We start from the raw sequence: 20429 nt of genomic DNA, 5'->3' as shown, positions 1-20429 counted from the left end.
CAGATTTGATGTCTCTGTTTATCTCTGTCTAACTAGCTCAAGTTCACCCGCTGCATCTCAGGAGATGTGGAAGACTAGGCTTGACTCCGTGCCATCTTAACGCACGGGCATGCTGGGCAGTTGCCCAGGGGCCCCACGAGCCATCTGTAAGCCAAAGAATGCAGGCCAGACACTGAGCTTGAAAGGACGGCAGTGACTGAGGGGCAGTTACCAGCTAGAGAAGGCTTTTGTTGCAGTGGAAGGCGAGAGCTCATCTGGTTGTAAACTCAGACACCGGGTGGTGGAGCATTGCACAGTGAGGTGAATTTTCTTCTAGGAATCTGCCACCTGTGTGAACAGATATGAAGCACTGCTCCCCCCATGCTTCCCGCCCAGTTTCTTTTGCTTTGCACGCGGACACATCTGTCTGTGCCTTGCATGCCCTCCTTCTGTGTCCTACATCTGCAGGATAAATGGGCGCTCAAGCACTGCTGCCTGACTGCCAACTGCTTCCAGCTGCTGAGAGGGCAGCAGTATTTCGTTTATGTCCAGGGAGTTTGGGGCCTCTGCAATGCACATGCATCTTTGATATATCGATTGTTACTGGTCCAACCCATTCAAAGCCTCAAACACACACCCCTTACGTCCCCGCGAATTACGCTGCTCCCATCAGCACTAAACCCATACACGTTTTCACACCTTACGCTTCGCACATAGGTCAATACAGATTTACAGGTACTGCTAGAATATTCACTACTATTATATCGCGAAGGTAAGTATTTGTAGGTAAGTATTAGCTGTCTTCATGGTCATAGGCATGGAGTTTAATATTGTAAATCTGTACTTAACTATACATATTTACAAGATTCTGGATGCCGTATTTCGGAAGGAATACATTACTTACCTCAATATTGTGGTACACTTGCAGGGTCGGACTGGCGTATAAGGCAATCAGGCGGTGCCGGACCGGCTGATCTGACTGGTCAGTGTTTGGGACGGTTTTTTAGTTATTTGTGGGCCTGCTTTTATGGTCTAGTGGGCTGTATTCTTTGTATTTCCCTGATAATAAAACAAACATTGTCAGCTTTGTGCGCAAATCCATGCAGTCTTCTATAACAAGCAAAATACTTATACATCCTGTCTTTACAAGTTCAAAACTGCCCCAATTTGCAAACATGGCAGGCATGCGTGGAAGGCCTGAGGATTCCCTATGCAGTCTAAGTGGCTGAAAAAGCACTTGGCTAGTTCTTCTGTCTTTGATTTCCTTAGCCTTGGCCACATGTGTTTTTTGTGTAGCCATACTCTTCTATCATGATGCATGAGCCACCTGCCCAGGTTTTGGAGATGTGCCATCCCGCTGACTCTGTAAGCCCCAAATAAGGTTATTGCGAAGGCCGCAAGAAACACGGTTGTCTTTTTGCATGAGTGGTAAACCATTTCTAGTGCCCCCGATAGGGAACCCAGTTTGTCATACTCAATGGGCTGCCCTTCATCTTTCCTCTTGCCTGAATTCTACCACAGCACTTTCTTGCAGTCACAATATGGTGACTCCTTGAGATATCCTTGCCTCCCTTGATTCTTGTGAAGTGGGTTACTGGTGCTAGCTGCCCCTGTGCCCTGGTCCTGCTTTTCCCTTTGTTACATGGCATTTGATGAAGCACTCCAGACCCCGCTGCATATTTTCTGCATCTTGCAAGTTACCTATACATGTTATTTCTCGAAACTGATTCATGTGGCTATATTATGTAGCCGCTGTATTTGGTGCCAGGGCGTTGCTAATCAGGGTGCTTAGGTCAGGTCTACCAGCTTAAATAACTCTTGGGAGACAGGTGTTATCTATCTCCTCATCGCCCACTGTAAGCAAGAAAGAGCATCTGCCGCTGAGTTACTTTCACCTGGGACATGCCGCCCTTTCGGTTCTATCTTACCTAGCAGCTGGCACTTCACTCACCATCTCAAGAGGCCCATGGGCTGTTGACTGCACCATTGTTTGACTTTTACCGCCCCTTCACTGTACGGCCACAATATGATTTGCTTGTCCTACATTTGTCCACCTGTGCACCCCTATCGCTATTGGAAAGAGCTCCAGTGGGACTATATTCCTTGTGAACCCTTGTGGAAACCAACAACTTGTTGGCCACCCCACCGCACACCATGCACTGCCCGATATGACGCCAAAGCCCAGGCTGCTCGGTGTACTGCTCGAGATTCCTAGGGGTCCCTCCATATTTACATTCCATTGAAGCTAACGAGGAATTCCTCCTACATGTGCTAGTCGGTTCAGATTCCGGCACTCAGTCATGTGCAGTGGTGCTTTGCTCGGGCACTTCGCGCCATCCACGACTGCCATTTAGAGTGATCCATATCTTGAGTGTGTTTCAGGAATGCTGCTGTTAATAAGTTTGATCTCATTTCCTTTCCCCTCAATTGTGTGCCCAGAGAACAGAGTATGCAAGTGTATACACACTGATCTAGAATAACATCTTTCAACCCCTTAGAAGGAGACTAAACACAAGACCTTAGAAATAGTATCGTTGGCAGGGGCTAGACTACAAGTGGGTGAGTCACTGGGACAGGAGCGTATTGATGTTGCATGAGGTGCCGGCCTCCCCTAAAGAGGAGGCAGAAGATGCACAGAATCGTAAAGCTAACATTAACCCCAGGCTCAACTAGCTACAAGATGGTGGAGGTTGTTCTCCAGTGACATATGATGTATATGGATCCGTCACAGGTCTAGGCAGCGATGTACAAGGTTAGTGTTTGAGACCAATGGCTGGAATTAGTACATAGTTTGCAATATTGAGTGAATAGCATCAGATAGTAATTACATTGACTTAGGACTGAGGCTTTTACAGAATGGTTCCAAATCAGTTATCAGAGGCCAGTGGCACTCAGTCCAGGAAAGACTCAAAGCTTCCACAGACTTTGCCATTAGACCCAAGGCCAAAGTTCCCAATGAATGTAGGCAGATGATATGTGATATCTAAGTTTCCTCTTTATCCCCGTTGCTGGCACCATCTATGTAGAGCTCTTCTCGGCACCCCCTTTAATGATGGAGGAGACGATGTCTCAGAGATCACCATGGAAACAACATCCTGCTCTCACCTGATTTGCCAGGGCTGTTATTATTAATCCAAAGGTAAATTGTTTACGCTTGATCTCGGAAGTGTTCCTCTCATTGGGGGGTGTGCAGGACCTACTCCTCCGAAGGGCTTAAGCTGTAATTCCCCGGAGATGAAAAGGAAGCTAGCCTTTTATTCCTTCCTCTCCCACACAGCCGCGATGTTCTGCTTCGTTAGGCAACTTGTGCAGAGATTCCACACCTGTTACCTGAGCTGCTCTTGTTGGCACACTGACGGTGACATGGCCTGAAATAGATATCTTCATAAACCGGGAGAGGGGGGAAAACAAATGTATTTATAGATAAAGAGACCTGATACCACAGCCGACCTTGCAGAAGGGCTTCGGGCTCCGGCTCCTGGCCTCTGTGTGTGATCTCCTATCAGGGCCATACTGGCCGTAGGGGGCACCAGGCGTTTCCCCAGTGGGCTGGTTTTGTGCCAGTGGGGATGGTTCTGTCAATGGGGGCCGGTTTTGCAGCGGTGCTTCTTGCTACCCCCTCCCCTCGCTCCTAGGGCCCGTCGAGCAGCAATCTGCCAGGGCTGGTTGCTGTTCCCAGTCCAGCCCTGTCGCCAATGTCAAAAACCCGTTGACAAGAGACCTAGTAACCTAACCCTGCCACCCTTGCAGGAGAGATGAAGCATGTCAGAGGGGCGTGATCCCTCCAGGACATGAATATTGTATGTAAGATAAGTAGATGCTAGGGGGCAATGCGAATGAGTCATGCTTTACTGCTGAATAGGGGAGGAAATGGCTGGAGTCCTTGAAGGAGGTATTTAAATGTAGTGTATGAAGGGCATATTTTCACAAAGCCTCCTCACAAGGTGAAAGACATAAACAATAAACATATTCCAAAAGATGTGGGGCAGATAAGCAGGAGGATTATCCTTCGTGCAAAGGGAGCGTGGGTAAAGCCTGGGAGAATCAAAACTACAGAGATCGGTTGCAGAATGCCTTCAGATCTTCAGTTGCGCTCCTTTATATAGGAAAGGGGTGAAGTCTCTGCTCTTACATTGGTCAGTGTAATGCCCTTGAAAAACAGATGAGCAAGAACCCAGCACAAACAGCATCCTTGAAGATTATGAGCCCCATTTAGAGTTTGGTGGACCAGATAATCCATGGCAGATATTGCGTCTACCATATTGCAAGCCCATTATACTCTAGGGCACCTGTAATACACCCAGTGGCATAATAGCATGCTTGGGGGGATGGAAATTACTCATCATTTAAAGAGTACACAAAGGCTGACACTGGAAGGTGTCCCTGACAATAAAGCAGAATACAAGATCTAATATTTGGCCTACAACGCAATTTGTCAAAAGATTCCCATTTACTTGTCTGACCAACTCATCGTTTCTGGATGTCAAAGATGTTTGAGTAGAAAAATCTTGCTATAACTCGTAAGGTTTAAATGCACACACAAACGCATGTGCACACGCGCACACACACACATCCATTTGGAATTCCCTACCGCAGAGCTTAAGAATGCAATACTTGCCATACAGAAACTCTTATAAGCTCACTTCTTAAAGGTATCTAAGGAACAACCCGGTGCCTTCCACTGAAGGCAACACCTTTTTTAAACCCTCCAAATTACAACTGCATAGACCCTTTCTTCTGCTAATTAACGTGTATTCTCCAACTCTCACGACCGGTCTATTCTGGACAGCGTCAAGCAGACGTCTTGTTGACAGTTGCGGTTCTTAACCTGTGGACCGGGTACCTTTGGGTGTCCGCGACGCCTACTCAAAGGGTCTGGAACTGTATAGGAGATTAAACAACATTAATAGATTAATTAAGTGCATATAACTAAAGCCGCAAAATAAATTTATTTACATTTTGTTCTGTTAATGTGAAGGAATTTGAAATAGGAGGCTAGGAATTAACTTGGTATCCTCAGATTGATTCCAGGGATGAGTACAAGTTCATCAAACAGAACATAGTATGAACGATGGGTAGGCTCAATTGAATTTAGAAAAGATCTAACCTTCCCATTAAAATTAAAATGTAGTGTTGTTTCTGTACTTGTGCATTATATTTAATTATTTTTGTATTTGTTTGATGAATGATTTTCCCCCCTGTATTATTGTGTATTGTTTTGTGGTTCGGATCCTCGAAATTGTTTAGGCCGGGGTCCTCAAATTCCAGTTATGACTCTGGAATCCAATTATGATTCAATATGGGTCCCCAAATCCAATGATTCAATGAGGGGTCCCTGGGTTCCAGTAATGATTAAGTTGGAGTCCACAGAAGTCAAAAGTTTAGAAACACTGGCTTGCAGTATACATAGAGAGGTTTTTGGGTCCACTGTTTCAACCATAATTTTTCTTTGGCCTCACTCTTTCAGTCATTGGCTTGGGACATTGTCAATCACGTCTTGGTTCGGCCCAGTGTAGTAGTCATCTCTCACCTAATGCTATTGACTGGATATATCCTTCCACCTTGACGCCACTTCTTGCATTAAACTGCATGAGGACTACTTTGCAGCTATCGTACTAGCTGTTCACTCCTTCGGGTTCCCCGTAATGTGTCTCACTATTATATGATAACACGGCATGTGTTAGCACATTAAATCATGCCATATTGTCTTTTTCAATGATTGCTCTTTTGTGAACTGCAATGCCACATTCACCCATGCTGATTTTTGGTATGTAATCGTTATCTTTTGCTACTTGTCATTAGTTTATGGTAAAACATCTTACACATTCGGGTTGCCTTGTGCAATGTAAAGCACAATAATGCTTCAACGTTGCTGCAGTACTCTGGAAAGCCATCAAAATAAATAATGAAAAATACTCCTTGGGCACTTGGCCAATCATATTATGATTCTGGAAATCACTTAATCTCCCACAGTTTAACTGTATGTGTAGCAACTGTAAAGGTGTGTAATATAAGAAACAAAATGCACAGTGGCGTATGTTCTAATGATCCAGGAATATGTTCCCTCCCCACTCCATCCCATCAGATCTTGGTTAACCTTGTATCACCCTCCACAAAACACCACATTTTTTATGAACATCTCCTTGAGATGCTCTTCTTGCAATAACGGTATCTTTAAAGCACTCCTTAGAGCTAGATCTGACCTACTTTAAAGGTAATAAAACCTATGGGCGGGGCATTAGGTAAAGGGAGCCTAAAAACCCCAGTATTTGATGGATGAGCAAAGAGTCCTAGATATTGAAGGTTTGCTAAAACCGGTTGTTGAAGTGAGACCTATTTAATGTGGAAGGCCCGATAGGTGGGGATTTAGTCGAGTTAGGTGGAAACATGTTGGTTAGAAATGTTTTGTGGCATTAATTACACAGGCTAGTGTTTGATCTAAGGGGGCTTGTCAAAATGGATTTGGTAAGTGCGTAGTTCGGAATGGGGTAACCGTGGACATCTGTGCTTCACGGAAAGGAAGAAAAATGAATGTGGCAAGGTTGTCGGAGTTCATCGTTGAAGAATATTTTGGTGTCTGGGATTTTCAATCGTGGGATGTTAAATATATCTGACTGATGGTGATTAGTTTGAAATGAGTCTGAGTACAGATGTATTTTTGAAGCTTTTATCGAAAATATTGCATGTCACAGTTCATTTACAGTAAAATCAGCGCGAACTATTTTAGACATTTTTCTGATATGTATTTTTATAAAGACACTAGTAGCAGGTATAATGAGAAGGCTGAAAAGTCTTCTTTGAGGTGGGTTGCACATATTGGGAAGAAGTGCTCTTCAATTTGCAACCCCTTCATATAGAACATTATCTGAGGACAATTTCTGAAATTCTCCTCCCTTGTGCTTTTCCAATAGGACCAAGGTACGATAGGCGTCATCTTCAACGTGGGCACGGACGACATCACAATTGAGGAGACCAACGTCATAGTGAATGATGGCAAATACCATGTGGTGAGATTCACGCGGAGTGGTGGTAATGCAACACTGCAGGTGGACAACTGGCCCGTCAACGAGCGGTACCCTGCAGGTAGGTGCTACACTGGAGCAGGGCTCAATTCATATAACCCAGACTTCCGCCATCCATTTTATTTCACGTAAGCCAGATCATTACATTCTTTGTCAATGTTTGTGGCTAGACTTTAATCTTTGCAAGAATAGGATGATCATTGAGGCCAAATATAAGTGAGCCATCAATTCCATGTGATTTCAACCTACGTAAATAGCTGAAGGCTTTCTGCTTGCAAGTTCAAAATATCTATACAAGCAAAGGCCTTCTAATGTACATGAATACCACAAGCTTCTCACTTGTTGTGGATACAGTGAAATATATCTGAGCTCCTCGACGGATGTTTAAAGAAATGAAGTTCTGTGCTCCTCTTTAGCTGCCTGAATAAAAGGATTACTTACTTAACCTAAAATTGCTTTTCTCCAATGTACCCTTTTTACCCATTTAGTGTCTTTAGCTCAGGACATCTCCAAGATATCCTTGTCACTTGAAATGTTTTTGCCACTCGCTTTGGATTTTTGATGGTCTTTTTAAACGATGGGGTATCTCATAGCACCTGTGGAGCATCTCCGAAGAGGGATATCTTTTTAGTCCTACTCTGATGTCTCTATGTTGGAAAATGCATACGTTCCTTTTATCTCTCTTATTGGAGATTTTTGAGTTTTTAAACAATGAATGAACGAGTGAGTGAGTGAGTGACTGAATGAGCGAATGAACGACTGGGTGTAGATGCACAATGGAATCAGAATAGTTGAGTTATACATTTTTTTTCTGAAGACACATAACTAGCTCCTTTGCATGTTGTCATATAGGGGGCATCACATTGTCTAGTTCCATGGACTCCAAATAGTCTACCATTTATCAAACTGTAGTGTGTTTGGAGGGTTTAAAGTCGGTGTTAGTCTTTTGACCACTGGGCACATTCAGAGATGTATTTTGGATTTTTTTGCTGACGTATTTTGTAACTTTAGTATATTGAGGTGGAATGCCATGCTTAAATATGGAGACAATGTAGTAACTTTAGGAATGGGTAGATTGTGAGTGCCATCAATTCCGTCTGATGAAACAGCTTAGAATGGTGTTCTAAATACTCCTAGGTTGGAGATTTAGTATTTTTAGCAACTAAAGAAAGTACAAGTTTGCATTGTGAAATCTGATTTTATTGGTGGCTCCAACCTTCATTGGCAATGGATATGAAAGAGAGGGAATGTCAGAGTCAAGGTAGTGAGAAGATGTTGCTAGCACAAATCTGACCCGAGAGTGGAAAGGCATTTTTGAGTCAAGGGTCATCCTAGACTATTGACCTTTCATTTGGAGTGATTGGCTGGATACATGCGTGTTGGTACATTTGCTGCTGAAAAACAGTAATTCTAACCATTTTAGTTACTGGAGCCTCACTGCATCCGTTACTCATGCATATTGTTATGCAGGATATTTCCTATTCCCTAGTTTTGGTTTTGATGACACATAAGTGGACCTAGCTCATCGGCACTGGAGTGGTGGAGGAATGGATGCTAGGGTACAGGGTGGAGGAAAATGTTGTAGAACTCCACACATGACCTGACGAAAGTAGTACTAGATAGCCATTTTTATTTTTCGAGAGGAAGGATATGAATGCGTTGGTGACTGAAAAAAAAGTTAATACTAAGAGGGATTTGATACAAATTCCTGCCACTACTGAGAGGCACTAATGCAGGTTCTGTTGTCTATAGATAATTATTCAAGCTATAAGTCATATCTTGCTTTAACAGCATAATACCACAATAGTTGTCCTAGATGTAGAGGAGTGCTAGTTTGGTTTAAAAAAGTTGAAGCCCGAATATTGTGATCCAGGAAGACAGTGGTTGTCAAAGCAAGCTTTGTAACAACATATTCCTCTGTGTAGCTGAACGTAGTGGAATGACCAGCGTTTGGGTAAAGTGTGGCATTCTGAATCAGGCATGTGACAATGGTTTGTTTGAGGATGATTGGGACTATTCAATTTTTAAAAGACTGCTTTATGCAGTTAGTTATGGGCAGAGTCAGTATGTCCATGTCCTCAATTAACTTTGGGTGATAAACCATCCCAAGGTATAGGAATTTCACCTAAACCTCTGTTAGGGTCTTGGTGTCCTTTTGATGGACATTTATCAGTTTCTTCCAGTTGTCTCTGTGGTAGGAGAGATTAATTCCCACTTTGATGTCTCTAGGATGGCTATGTTGGAGCCCTTCTTTGATGTTTCTCTTACAGTATATTGTTCAGTTTATCTATGTGATCTCAAGAATGGAACATTTCACTGTTTTTCTCGCATTTCTCTATGAAGTTAGATTTTTAAGTCTATCTTTTATGTGAATAGGATGAGATATGTTTTATTTAATCCCGATATCTTCATCACATTGAATAGATTTCTTAGTTTCTCTAGGACATCTCCATATTAGTAGATATCAGTGCCCATTGATAGAAAACTCTCACTTCCCCTTGGATGTCCCGCAATTGTAGATGTCTTCGTTGCCCTTCAACGTGTCTATGATGGGGATTTTCCATTAATCTTTGGTGTCTCTGTAAAGGAAGATTTTTTAAAGAATTTCCATAATTTTATTTAAGTAGATTACTTGATTTAAATCTGATACCTTTTGATTGAAAAATTACTCATTGTCCTTCGAAAGTCTCTACAATGGGTATTTACAAAATCCTTCCTGAGGCCTCTTAGAAGGCAGATCTCTAAGATCCTTTCAGATGTCTCAGAAAAAGCTCCGCCTGGATAATCTGTACTGGGCACACTTTGACACAATTAATCATTGGCTTTCTGAAAGGTCCTTCTTTGGAAGAAGTCATGAAACAGATTTTTTTGTCGCCCTCACACACTCTTAGGAGATCACTTCCTGGGGTGTTTGTAAGTTTCTCCTCGGAAAAAACTTCTCTTGGTTTAAAATCTTCTCTTGGTTTACATATTAAGGTTGTATGTCAGCATGTCATATACACGAATAAGGGTTGGTGTAAATATTATATCTGTCATATATTGACCTATTGGGTAAAAATTAACACCAATGGGTGATATTTTCATACACAATATTCAGGACTCGATCATTATAGCAGAGGATATTCTGGTTCCACCCCCAACATAAACCCTCATCACCTCACAAAGAGCAATAGCCAGTATTTTATCATCTTTGTGGATTAATCAAATTAAAATTACATTGCAGTGGCAACCTTTAACTTAGTCTTTCTACCGAGCTTGCAGCAACCTGCAGTCAGACTTTCTGTCTTCGTAGAAGGAAGCAGCAAGGACCAGTTTCAACATTTTATCCCACACAATACGATTGTAATCACAATTTTGCCACACCTTCTTCTTTAATACGGCAATGAAATTGGTAGCAAATGTCAGCCTATGAGATTTTCAACTGCTCACGCTTTTGTGCTGTGATAACACGATAATCAGAGGCCACTGTCAGTCATTCATCCTTCTAATGAAATAGTTAATTGTCATCCTTTCGACATCATGAATTGATGTAGTGGTTCCTTGTCATCATCTCATCTTTCTTAATGAGATGCAACGAGGACCCCGTATTAACGCTCCATCCTAAAAGAGTAATTACATCATTGCCCGATGGCAGCCTTACAGTCTTCATAAGGACAGGGCAAGGAGCCTTTGCAAGCTGTGCATCCTTCACCGGGAGTTTCTAATGGGTCACTGTCAACTATTCACTTTTTAAAGTGATAGTAGTTACTTATTGCCACATTTACATAAGAAGACAACACACATTCATTGGATGGTGTCCTTCCACATAAGGAGACATCATCCGTTCATTAGCGGGCTCCCAACCCACATAAGGAGACAAAATGCACTCCTTAACAGTCCTTCCTGCTATATATGGAGATATCATGTACTTATTGCCAGTCGTTCATACTACGTAAGGAGATAGCATGCACTCACTATCAGTCGTTAATACCAATTAAGGAGGTAGCATGCACTCACTATAAACCCATCATACCAATTAAGGAGATAGCATGCACTCACTATCAGTCTATAATAACAATTAACGAGGTAGCATGCACTCACTATAAACCCATAATACCAATTAAGGAGATAGCATTCACTCACTATCAGTCGTTAATTCCAATTAGGGAGATGGCATGCATTTATTGCCAATTACTCTTTCCACATGAGGAGATAGCATGCACTTATTGCCAATCTTCAGTCTCACATAAGGTGCTATCATTCATCAGTTGCCAATCTTTCGTTCCACTTACGGAGATAGAATTCACTCATTGACAGGCTTTCAGACCACACGGAGGGATAGTATGCACTCATTGACTGTCTTGCATGCCTCATAAGAAGATAAAATTCACTAGTTTCAAGATTTCCCTTCAACATAAGGAGACATCATGCCGTTTGCCAGTTTTTCGTCTAAAATAAGGAGATAGCAGTCATTTATTGTCGGTGTTTTTTCGCACTCATTGCCAGTCTCATCCCTTTTAAGGAGATAGACAGTACTCCTTGCCAGGCTTTCAGTTTTCATTAGAAGATGTGAAGAGGCATACTTTAAAGTCTTTCATCCTTCCAGGGCAATGTCTTAGGGGCCAATTATTTTTCACATCGTGGTGAAGTCTGGATGTCAGACCTAATCGTTCCACAGAGCAGGGAGAAATAAAATAAGGACCAGTTGCCAGCTTCCAGGGTCTTGGAGGATGGAGGGGGTGGTAAATGCAACATATTCAAGCACTCAATGAGACCCAGATGCCAATCATACACAAAGCCAAGAACTACTATGATCATTGTATAAAGGAATGCCTATTCACAATTGGCTAGTAATATTTGTCGCCCGCTAATAAAGAGAGTCCCTCACTTTCATCTTTAACAAAGTGCAAATGAAGGCAAGTTCTTTGGAGCTCTGGGTAAAAGAGCCCACATTCCATGGGGGTCATCAGAAATATGTGTATATTGTACAACTATATTTTTGTTTCTGCTTACGGTGGTGGCTTTCTTACATACTTTCTAAATGCATGCTGGGATATTGGTCAGACCTACTGCTGTCTAATAGTAAATGGAATGTAGTTGGCAAAACCTGGCAGCAAACATGGCACAACCAAATCGATCAACATATCAAGCATCCATTTTGGAGGAAGCGTTTCGATTGAAGATCGATTGTCTCTGTTTTAACTCACAATTTTGGGGGTTTTTTTATATGTCACTTCCTGCCAAAACGCCAGAAATCCGTGTGCGCCAAGAATAGATCAGACTATGTCACACTTTTACATGCAGACTCTCCCACTGTCTTGTGTCGTTTTTTTTTTGGGACAGTGGAACACCCTCGGAAGCCAGAGGACAACAAGCCTGGTGTCTGTTAAAAAAAAAAAATACCAGATAGAGAACAAAAATAAGGTAGCCGCATAACCTGTACACAGTTGTTCCCAGTTTATGTCTGCTGCTCATGGATTCACGGTGTAAATGTCCAAATCCAGAATATCAAGGTGTGTTTATGCTAGTCAGAAAAGTTTGGGTGAGGAAGAATTAGGCAGACACATTTAAGGGTCTGTGGGAGTCTGTTTAGGTAGCTGGCACATCCCATTAGCATATCCATGAATATATTAAAACATAGTGTCTACGAAAGTCTGCTAGTACTACACAGCCTCCATAAACATCTCTGAGAGGTGCCCACTGCAAGCTCCTTTTGATTGGACAGTCACTCACCTTGCAGGCATTTTGTGATCTCTTCATGCACGCCTTGAATTAGGGTCTGATTTTTTGTGATTGTCACAGCAGGTTAGCCTCCCCTGGTTACCCCTCTGGGTTTAGGCAGGAAGCCGGAGTTCAAGATAATACCGATAGACAGGTGTCAGAGGCAGAAACATTCGTCTTGACATGCTGAGATCTTCGAGAAATGGTTACTCACCTCACAAGCGCATCCCAACATGTCCGGAGGGAGTGAGACACTGCCAGGACAGCATTGTTTCCAAGGTAAAGCAGCATCTTACTTCAGTGGCACCGTGGCATAGTTGTGCCAGTTCCAGCTCAGCGCCTCTCTGACATCCTCCCTCCACCAGTACCAGGCCGGCCTTGGGCATGGGCTAGCTGGGCCCAGGCGCGTACGCCAATATTGCGAGGGGCGCAGCAGGGAGCTACAAACAGCAACACGTCCATCCGAGTTGGTCTCAATGGGGTTCCAGTGAAGACTTTTGTAATCAGCCCATATTGTACCTCAGCGTAATTGTTGGCACCCCATCAACCCTGTGCCCTCCTCCCATCTTCCTCACACCTTCTGCCGTCACACCCCAATGACCCCCCACCCCCATAACACACATCAAATTTTCTTTCGCCCCGGACACTGTCCTGGTCAATTCAATTACCAGTCCCGTACCTCTGATATCAACTCCCCACTTCTGGGTTCGATAACAACCTTCACCACCAGCCGAATGTGGCTGTGTCTATTAGCCAGAACTTTTCTGAGCTGGACACTGCGATTCTACACCTGTCTGGAAACATGTCAGTATTGTTATCTCTCTCCACTATGCTGGAAATGTCCAGTTCTTGATGCTAAAAGCCCCACCCCCCAAGCACAGCGCTTAATGTCTATGGTCGGGTGTTCCATCAGTGCGGAACTTCTCCCAGGTATGCTCACTCTTTGAATACTCTTTCTACCGGACCCTTGGCTCACTCCTCTACCACTCCCTCTCTCCAGTGACAGCCGCGCCTTTGGGCACATCTGTCTCATTTGAGTGATTTCTGATGCCATTAAGGGCAAGCACCCATGCTTCTTTTCAGTGGTTTCTTGTGACGTGTTTATGCTAGTACCTCTTGAGGCCATCAGCTAATTACCTAAAGGAACAGCGCTTCTCCCGATCCCACATGTTTTTCTAGGGAAAGCTGCAAATGATCATCTCACTGTCCTCTCCGCCTAAACCAGGCCTTTTCATGTGTGTTTAACACTTAGGGGCTAGTGCCCGAAATTAAAATGCAGTTTCTCATGGGTGTCCTGCACCAGACCAACCTGTTTCACAAGTATAAGATTCCAGAGGCGGTTTGGTCATTAACTCAATCTGGCTAAGACCCACCTGGCTGACTCCTTCAAGTGACTTGGCAACAGCCTCCTTCTGGGTTGGAGCCCATGTCTTAGTCCTTTAGGGCTGCTCTGCTGCAGACATTCACATTTATTCTCATAGTACCACCAAAGATGCATGTTTTTAAAGCAGCCTTATGCTGGGCATGTTGTGTGCTGCATCTCCTCACTCGAGTAACCTCGTAAACAAGACACTTCTGCATGGATCACAGCATACAGGGCTGCATGAGGAATATTCAACCTAAGCCTTTCGAAGGATCCAGGTTATGTCGCTGGAAGCATCACTGTCCTCTCTTGTGCAGGACTCCTTTAGAGCAGTGGTTGTAAGTAAGAGGGGAAGTGGCATCTTAACTTATATGACAGACACTGCCGAAGAGGCAGACTCCAACACGAGAAAGAGATGGCATGCCTCCTTTAAAGATTCTTAGGGCATTTGAGCTGTATTTTTTATGAAGGATTTTTAGAATTGCAGTGATTAACTTTAGTAGGATGGACTCAGGCCATAAACCGTGGTGCTTCATTTGTTTTGGATCTGAAAAAAGTCACCATTCTCCAGTATTGAATTTTTCATTCATAGATTCACATGAGTGAATATTTCCTGTCGTGAAGGTGGTTGTCCCATGTTACTTATAGCAAGTCGTGGCAAGAAAGCATTATTCACAAAGTTCAAACAAGTGGCAATGCTAACCAATTCACATCGTGTTAATGAGAACCAAACTTCAACCAATCAGAAGCAGCTACTGAAGCACTCTTCCCCTCAAGGGCCACCATACCTCAGATTCCTAACTGCATGTTGTGTGACAGGGAGTCTCCCGAAGCTCTGCTCAGTTCTTCAGTGTTTCAGTTGATATCTCCAACTTCTGACCATTAACTGAAATTCTTCTGTCAGCAACTTTAAGCTCCAGTCACCAATCTGCCATCAACCATAACCCACATAAACTCAATGCAAATTTAAATTACTTAAGCCTCCAGGACACGCGCAAATGGAAATCGCAACAAAAATCTATGGCACGCTACTCACAATTGTACAGAAAGGCAGTACATCGGAGTAATCAGGGAATGGTGCAGGAAGTGGCTGATTAGGGACTCAAGCATCAAGATGCTCAGACAGTAATCACATTGCGCAGACCTGACAGGATTGAAGGTAGGTTGATTTAAGGTTGTGATCTAGGGATGGGGGTCCTGCTTCTGAAGGCTTTTTATCAAAATTCAAACTGACCAACATTGATCCTAGGAAAGGCTGGCAGCATTTATCCTGAGCTTAAATACTCCATCAAAATCTACTCTTGGTTTGCACTGCCTGGGCCTTAGCCCTTATCCTGCAGGAGCTTTACTGGGACAGTAATTTCACTATTCCCAATTTTACTCGCCACAGAGAAACTGGTCTTGCATAAGTGATCTGGTGTGGTTGATTTTATTTCAGCTGCACTACCCCAAAGTCTGGAGCTTTAATTACCACGTCCATTTACAGACGTCTCACAAAGACATTTTAAAAACTGGCTCTGCTAACCAAAAGCCAAGGGAGGAGGAAGGGGGTACAGCTCGTATGCGTTATCGCTGTGCTTCAAAGTTCTCGGACAAATTGAAATGAGAAATATTGAAAACTTAAAACAAGGCGGGATGGGTTCTTGTGGACACATGAGCCTGCCCATCTCCATTTCACGTGTCATAGAAGAGTCACTTTCCCACATTGATTAGGCAGGAAGATGTCATAAAATTATGGACACCAGAAATCAGAGAAATCTACATTTTACACGGGTATGTAAATTGTTTACACGTGACACATGGACTGACTATGGACATCAGTTATCTCTCTCTTTTTCTCTCACTCTCTCCCGCACTCTCTCACTGTCTCTTTCCCAAATCCCTACTCATCCTATCCCGCTTTATTCCATCTCCCGCTATTTTACGCTTCCCACCCCCACTTAGTCTCTTACTTTCATTGCATCATGAGCCTTTCAGTTTTGTTTACATTATCTCAACATCACTCAAGTTTTGTGTCTGTCTCAGCATGCAAGTGGCTGTTGTCTCTCACCTTCTTTCTCCTTTTCACCCGGTCCCATATTGTCTGATTCTTTACGTCATGGCCTTCATTCCATTCACTTCCGGTGTTCTAGCTTTCTCTCTAGCTTTAAGTTCTGTTATGTCTTAACTTCCTTCACTCCTTCTCACAAATGACCCCTTCGAGATCCATTAGCGTCATTCCTTTCACTTCCTGGCAGGCTGCCAAGCACTGGCCACTGGCTAGAGTATTTGTTTTGTGGACTTTGGTTGCTTTAGAATAAAGCTCTAAATACATTTCTTTAATAGAGGGTCGGAGGTAAAACAATTGATGTATTGATTTGTCCCCAGCCACATGTGGCAACACTGCTGCAGCTCTTGTAGGCTATAGCAGTGCTATATGGAACTGTCCAGAAGCTATGCATGCGCAGCCCCCCTTCAGAAAGGCTCCAAAGCTCGCTGGAGCCTTCTTTGTGTCCTATAGGCGGGCGGTCCGAGTCAAGGAGTGTCCCACGACTTGACCAGCCTTGCTTCCGACCTGCTCGTGTACAGGGGCTGGTCTTTTTAATGGAGGCCCAATGTCTTCACCTGATGGATAGTTATTTGCCCAGTGTTGGGATACACTTTCAAGCGCGAGTCCCATGATTGTGACGCCTAATGCAGTGTGTCCAGTGGATCCACAAATCACCAACGACATGCTATGTTCTTATTGGGTTCATTATAGTTTGTCACCATTTTTCCATCATTCACAGCTTTGAGAAAGCTCGTGGGTGAATAATCTCACAACGAAACATGTGTCTTCTACGAACCCTTCTCAAGAAGTTGGTTAATAACCTTACAAACAAATTTTAATCTGATGATGAAACAGTTTTGAAGATTAGTCACTTTGATTGAAAATGAATACGTGCAAAAGTAATTTGTTTGAATCAAGCTGCTATAACTGCACGTTTATTGCTGTGTGTTAGGGTTATTCCAAGAAGAAGTCATACAGCACCAGAACCAGTGAATCCACAGCAGTTCCACAATACGGATACCATAGACCTTAATAAATACCTATGTATAATGCCTTTTTGGCTTGTCTGATGGTCATGGCTGAACGTTACAGAAGAAGTGCCTGGCCTGTGCTGACACAAGCCATGTGTTCCTTGATATAGTTAGTGATTCTTTTGACAAATTAACCCGAATGTACATAAGTATGATTCCCGTCGCAAAGGTGCTGGCTCTCGCGTGTCTCTCATTTGCATTTAAGTCTCGTGGCTGACTATGTGCGGAGGTTGCTCTGGGGATGTGCTTGGAACATGTGTATTTTGACTTTGTTGCATTCCTTGGCATCTGTCTACATGCACTGATTCACTGGAATGGAGATCTGAAGATGTGTCCACGTGCACGGACTAGCTGGGAGACATTCCCAGGAATCTATGTGCATTGAACTGGAGTCACTCTGCTAGAGTGCCCTGGATATGTGCATCTACTCCAAGAAATGCATGGCGGTCTATCTTTGTGCTCTGACTGACTGGAGTCTATTTAGAGGCAATCGAGCCTATGTGCACTGGCTGATTATGAGACATCCCTTGGGGTCTTACTGAGTGGATTAGCTGCCTGGTGACATTCTGGAGCAGGCTGTATTTCCACTGGTTGTTTGGGCGATATTCCATGTGCCTGTCTAAGTGCACTTGCTGGTGAGGTTGTATGTCGGAATATCAAGCACATATTATGCTACAAAAATATAGTAGTTTAAATATCAACTATTAAACAGTTGTGAAAGTAAGTATATATGGGTGAAGATTAATTTATAATGCTTAGCTCCACATCTATGTACCTTGAAGATAAATACATCATCAATGTATACATATATATATATGTGTGTGTAATTAAGTGTTGTAAATCTGTCCCTCCCTGTGTAAAATTTCCTTAGTGATATTATGGCAGTCCTATATTTGCCTTTGGATATGTTGGTAGTTGAGACTCATTCTACTAGCCTGTGTGCAGCTTATAGTGGCCCACTTGGCTGTGTGTCATTTCTGGGTCCCTGTACATGTGCAGAGACCCACAGGAACATATCCCCTTTGGCCTATCTGTAGACTAACTGGAACTCATTCTTCCTATCACATGGATTTATATGAGACATGCATATCTAACACTGTGTCTGCATGTCTTCTCTAGAGCAGTACAGACAAGGACTTCTTCCTCTTGTGTTAAATTAAGCAAGATGGAAAACAACATGCTTACAACATGTCTTTACATGGAACAGGAATTAAAGCGAAACGTTTGTAACATTTTAACTGAGGCATGCGATTGGTTGATTTATATTCCTTCACTTTTAACACAGAAGAGGAACATTTTCTAAGCCTTGCCATGAGACAGGGCCAGCTCAGCTCCATCTACGAGTGCCTTCCAACGGGTTGGCAAGGCTTGAACAAAACATGTTTCTCAGATCTTACCTTGAGACATGTTCCTTGGGGATGTCTCTAAGGTAGCATTATCTGAAATGTATCTTATTATTTTTCTGTGAAACATGATTGGCTGGTGTCAATTGTCCACGATTAATCTCACATTCTGCTACCTTAGCTTGCAGCATGCATCTGTGAGAAAAATATTCTTTGGATTTTTGAGCTGAAACTTTGAGGACTGAAGCATGTTCCTCACATTCACCCTCTCTTGACATGAGACTCAGTAACTTAATTATTCTTAATGCTTCAGCTAACAGACACCTCTTTGGAGCAGGATTGCCAAGCACGCAAGCATTAAGTCTATCCAAAGTTCCCTGGGCAGACATTTTAGTTTTACATTTCCTACTTTCTGTTTCCCCAGTATTCCATTTTTCGCAGCACCTTAAAACATCTCTGAAATCCACTCCATCTTTATAAACCCTCCTTCTTCAACACGTTTTCCCAGAACGTGTGCTCTCAAGTCCTTAGCGGGGCATACCTTTTTTGGCTTACCATCAGAGATGTATAGCTTAAGCTGACAGGAGAGAAGCCGGATGTTTAGGACAGGCACGTGCAATAACTTCATAAATTATCAATCTAAAGTTTAATCATTTATAGTCAGTAATCTTCCTAAAATCTGGCATGGCTATGCCCCTCTTGGAATAACATTACAAACCCTGATGTATAGTACGGAAACACAAATCTGGTGTGTATACCTTCTGAACTTTATCCAGTGTGTCTTGACAAGGCTATTTAATAAAGAGCCGTAAAACCTGGCAGAACTACAAACCATTTAGAATTTCTGTTTCAAAGCTGCATTAGTCATCACTCTGGAAGGCCTCCAAGATGTCTGCCGTGTTGGTGAGGGGTGCCCTTTTTAGGTGTGGCCAATAAAGTATAGCGATATTTCTAAAGACATCCATCTAGCAAAAAAGAAGGAATGGACGAACTGCCTACGGAAACTGTTTCTAAGGTTTTTACTGTGAATTCTTTGCATTTATAATGTATTTTATTCCCAGCATGCTTTTCATTGTGATGCCATTACCGACACAGTGCCGTTTGTGATGGACGGTCTTATCATTCATTGCTTTTGCTGGAAAATCCACTTGTATGTCTATAGCTATTGTAAAGGATTGGCAATTTAATTTGTATGTGCACGTTCAATTCTGAAAATGTGTCCGACCTTCCTTCCAAAGAATCACATAGAAAATTGTGTTTAAAGAAAGGTTGAATGAAAGAACAGTAATGTTTAATTAAAAAAAAAAGAACAAAAATGATTATAAACTGCATTTAAAAATCTCTGCATTTGCTTCTAAATCGTGCATAAATATGTTTAACTGAATCTAGAGAGGCCATTCCTTAAACCGGTTTAAATATGTGTAACTAGCTGCATACTGTCTAATCTTTCTAAACCCCTAACTCCCTTAAAACTAAGCTCTTATTTTTTTTATCCACCACTAACCCTTATTTTTCGCTAAATCGTTGACCATGTACTTATAAATGCTAACATGAACTTTGACCTTCCAGATCTTAACGTCTGAAATGTCTCTTTAAACTTTTTAAAGGAAACTTTGATAACGAACGCCTGGCGATTGCTAGACAGAGAATCCCATATCGTCTGGGCCGAGTAGTAGATGAGTGGTTACTCGACAAAGGTAATTAAAGAAAATCAATTCAAGTTAATTAAACATTTGATTAAAGGTGCAGAGCTCTTGGCGGAGGGGCGTCCCGAGAGGGAGCAGACAGTCTATGTTGGTTTGCTTCCTTGCCCGGTTATTGTGTATCCACCCTGTATCTACAGGGATTGCGGACATCAGCAGAGTAGATCTGCAGCACAACACCTGACTGTAAGAAAAGCCCAGAGCTCTGAGGATTAGGCCAAATTAGTTAATTCAATTGTGTCAGAAAATTGGATCAAGC

At 42.8% G+C, this 20429-nt stretch overlaps 1 protein-coding gene across 2 annotated transcripts in view; it reads left to right on the top strand.

Annotated features, from left to right (window-relative positions):
- Positions 1-20429, top strand: part of NRXN2 (neurexin 2) — a 2164206-nt gene that overhangs the window by 2025968 nt on the left and 117809 nt on the right. For both annotated transcript variants that reach the window (XM_085625468.1, XM_085625469.1), the window contains exons 19-20: positions 6891-7062; positions 20075-20164. In XM_085625468.1, coding sequence (XP_085481594.1) covers positions 6891-7062; positions 20075-20164 — 262 coding nt within the window. The remainder of the gene's footprint in view (positions 1-6890; positions 7063-20074; positions 20165-20429) is intronic.

Source organism: Triturus cristatus, chromosome 9 (genome assembly GCF_964204655.1).
Source record: "Triturus cristatus chromosome 9, aTriCri1.1, whole genome shotgun sequence".
Classification (NCBI taxonomy): Eukaryota; Metazoa; Chordata; class Amphibia; order Caudata; family Salamandridae; genus Triturus; species Triturus cristatus.
The sequence above is the reverse complement of the archived record's forward strand: the minus strand, read 5'-3'. Positions and strand labels throughout refer to the sequence as shown.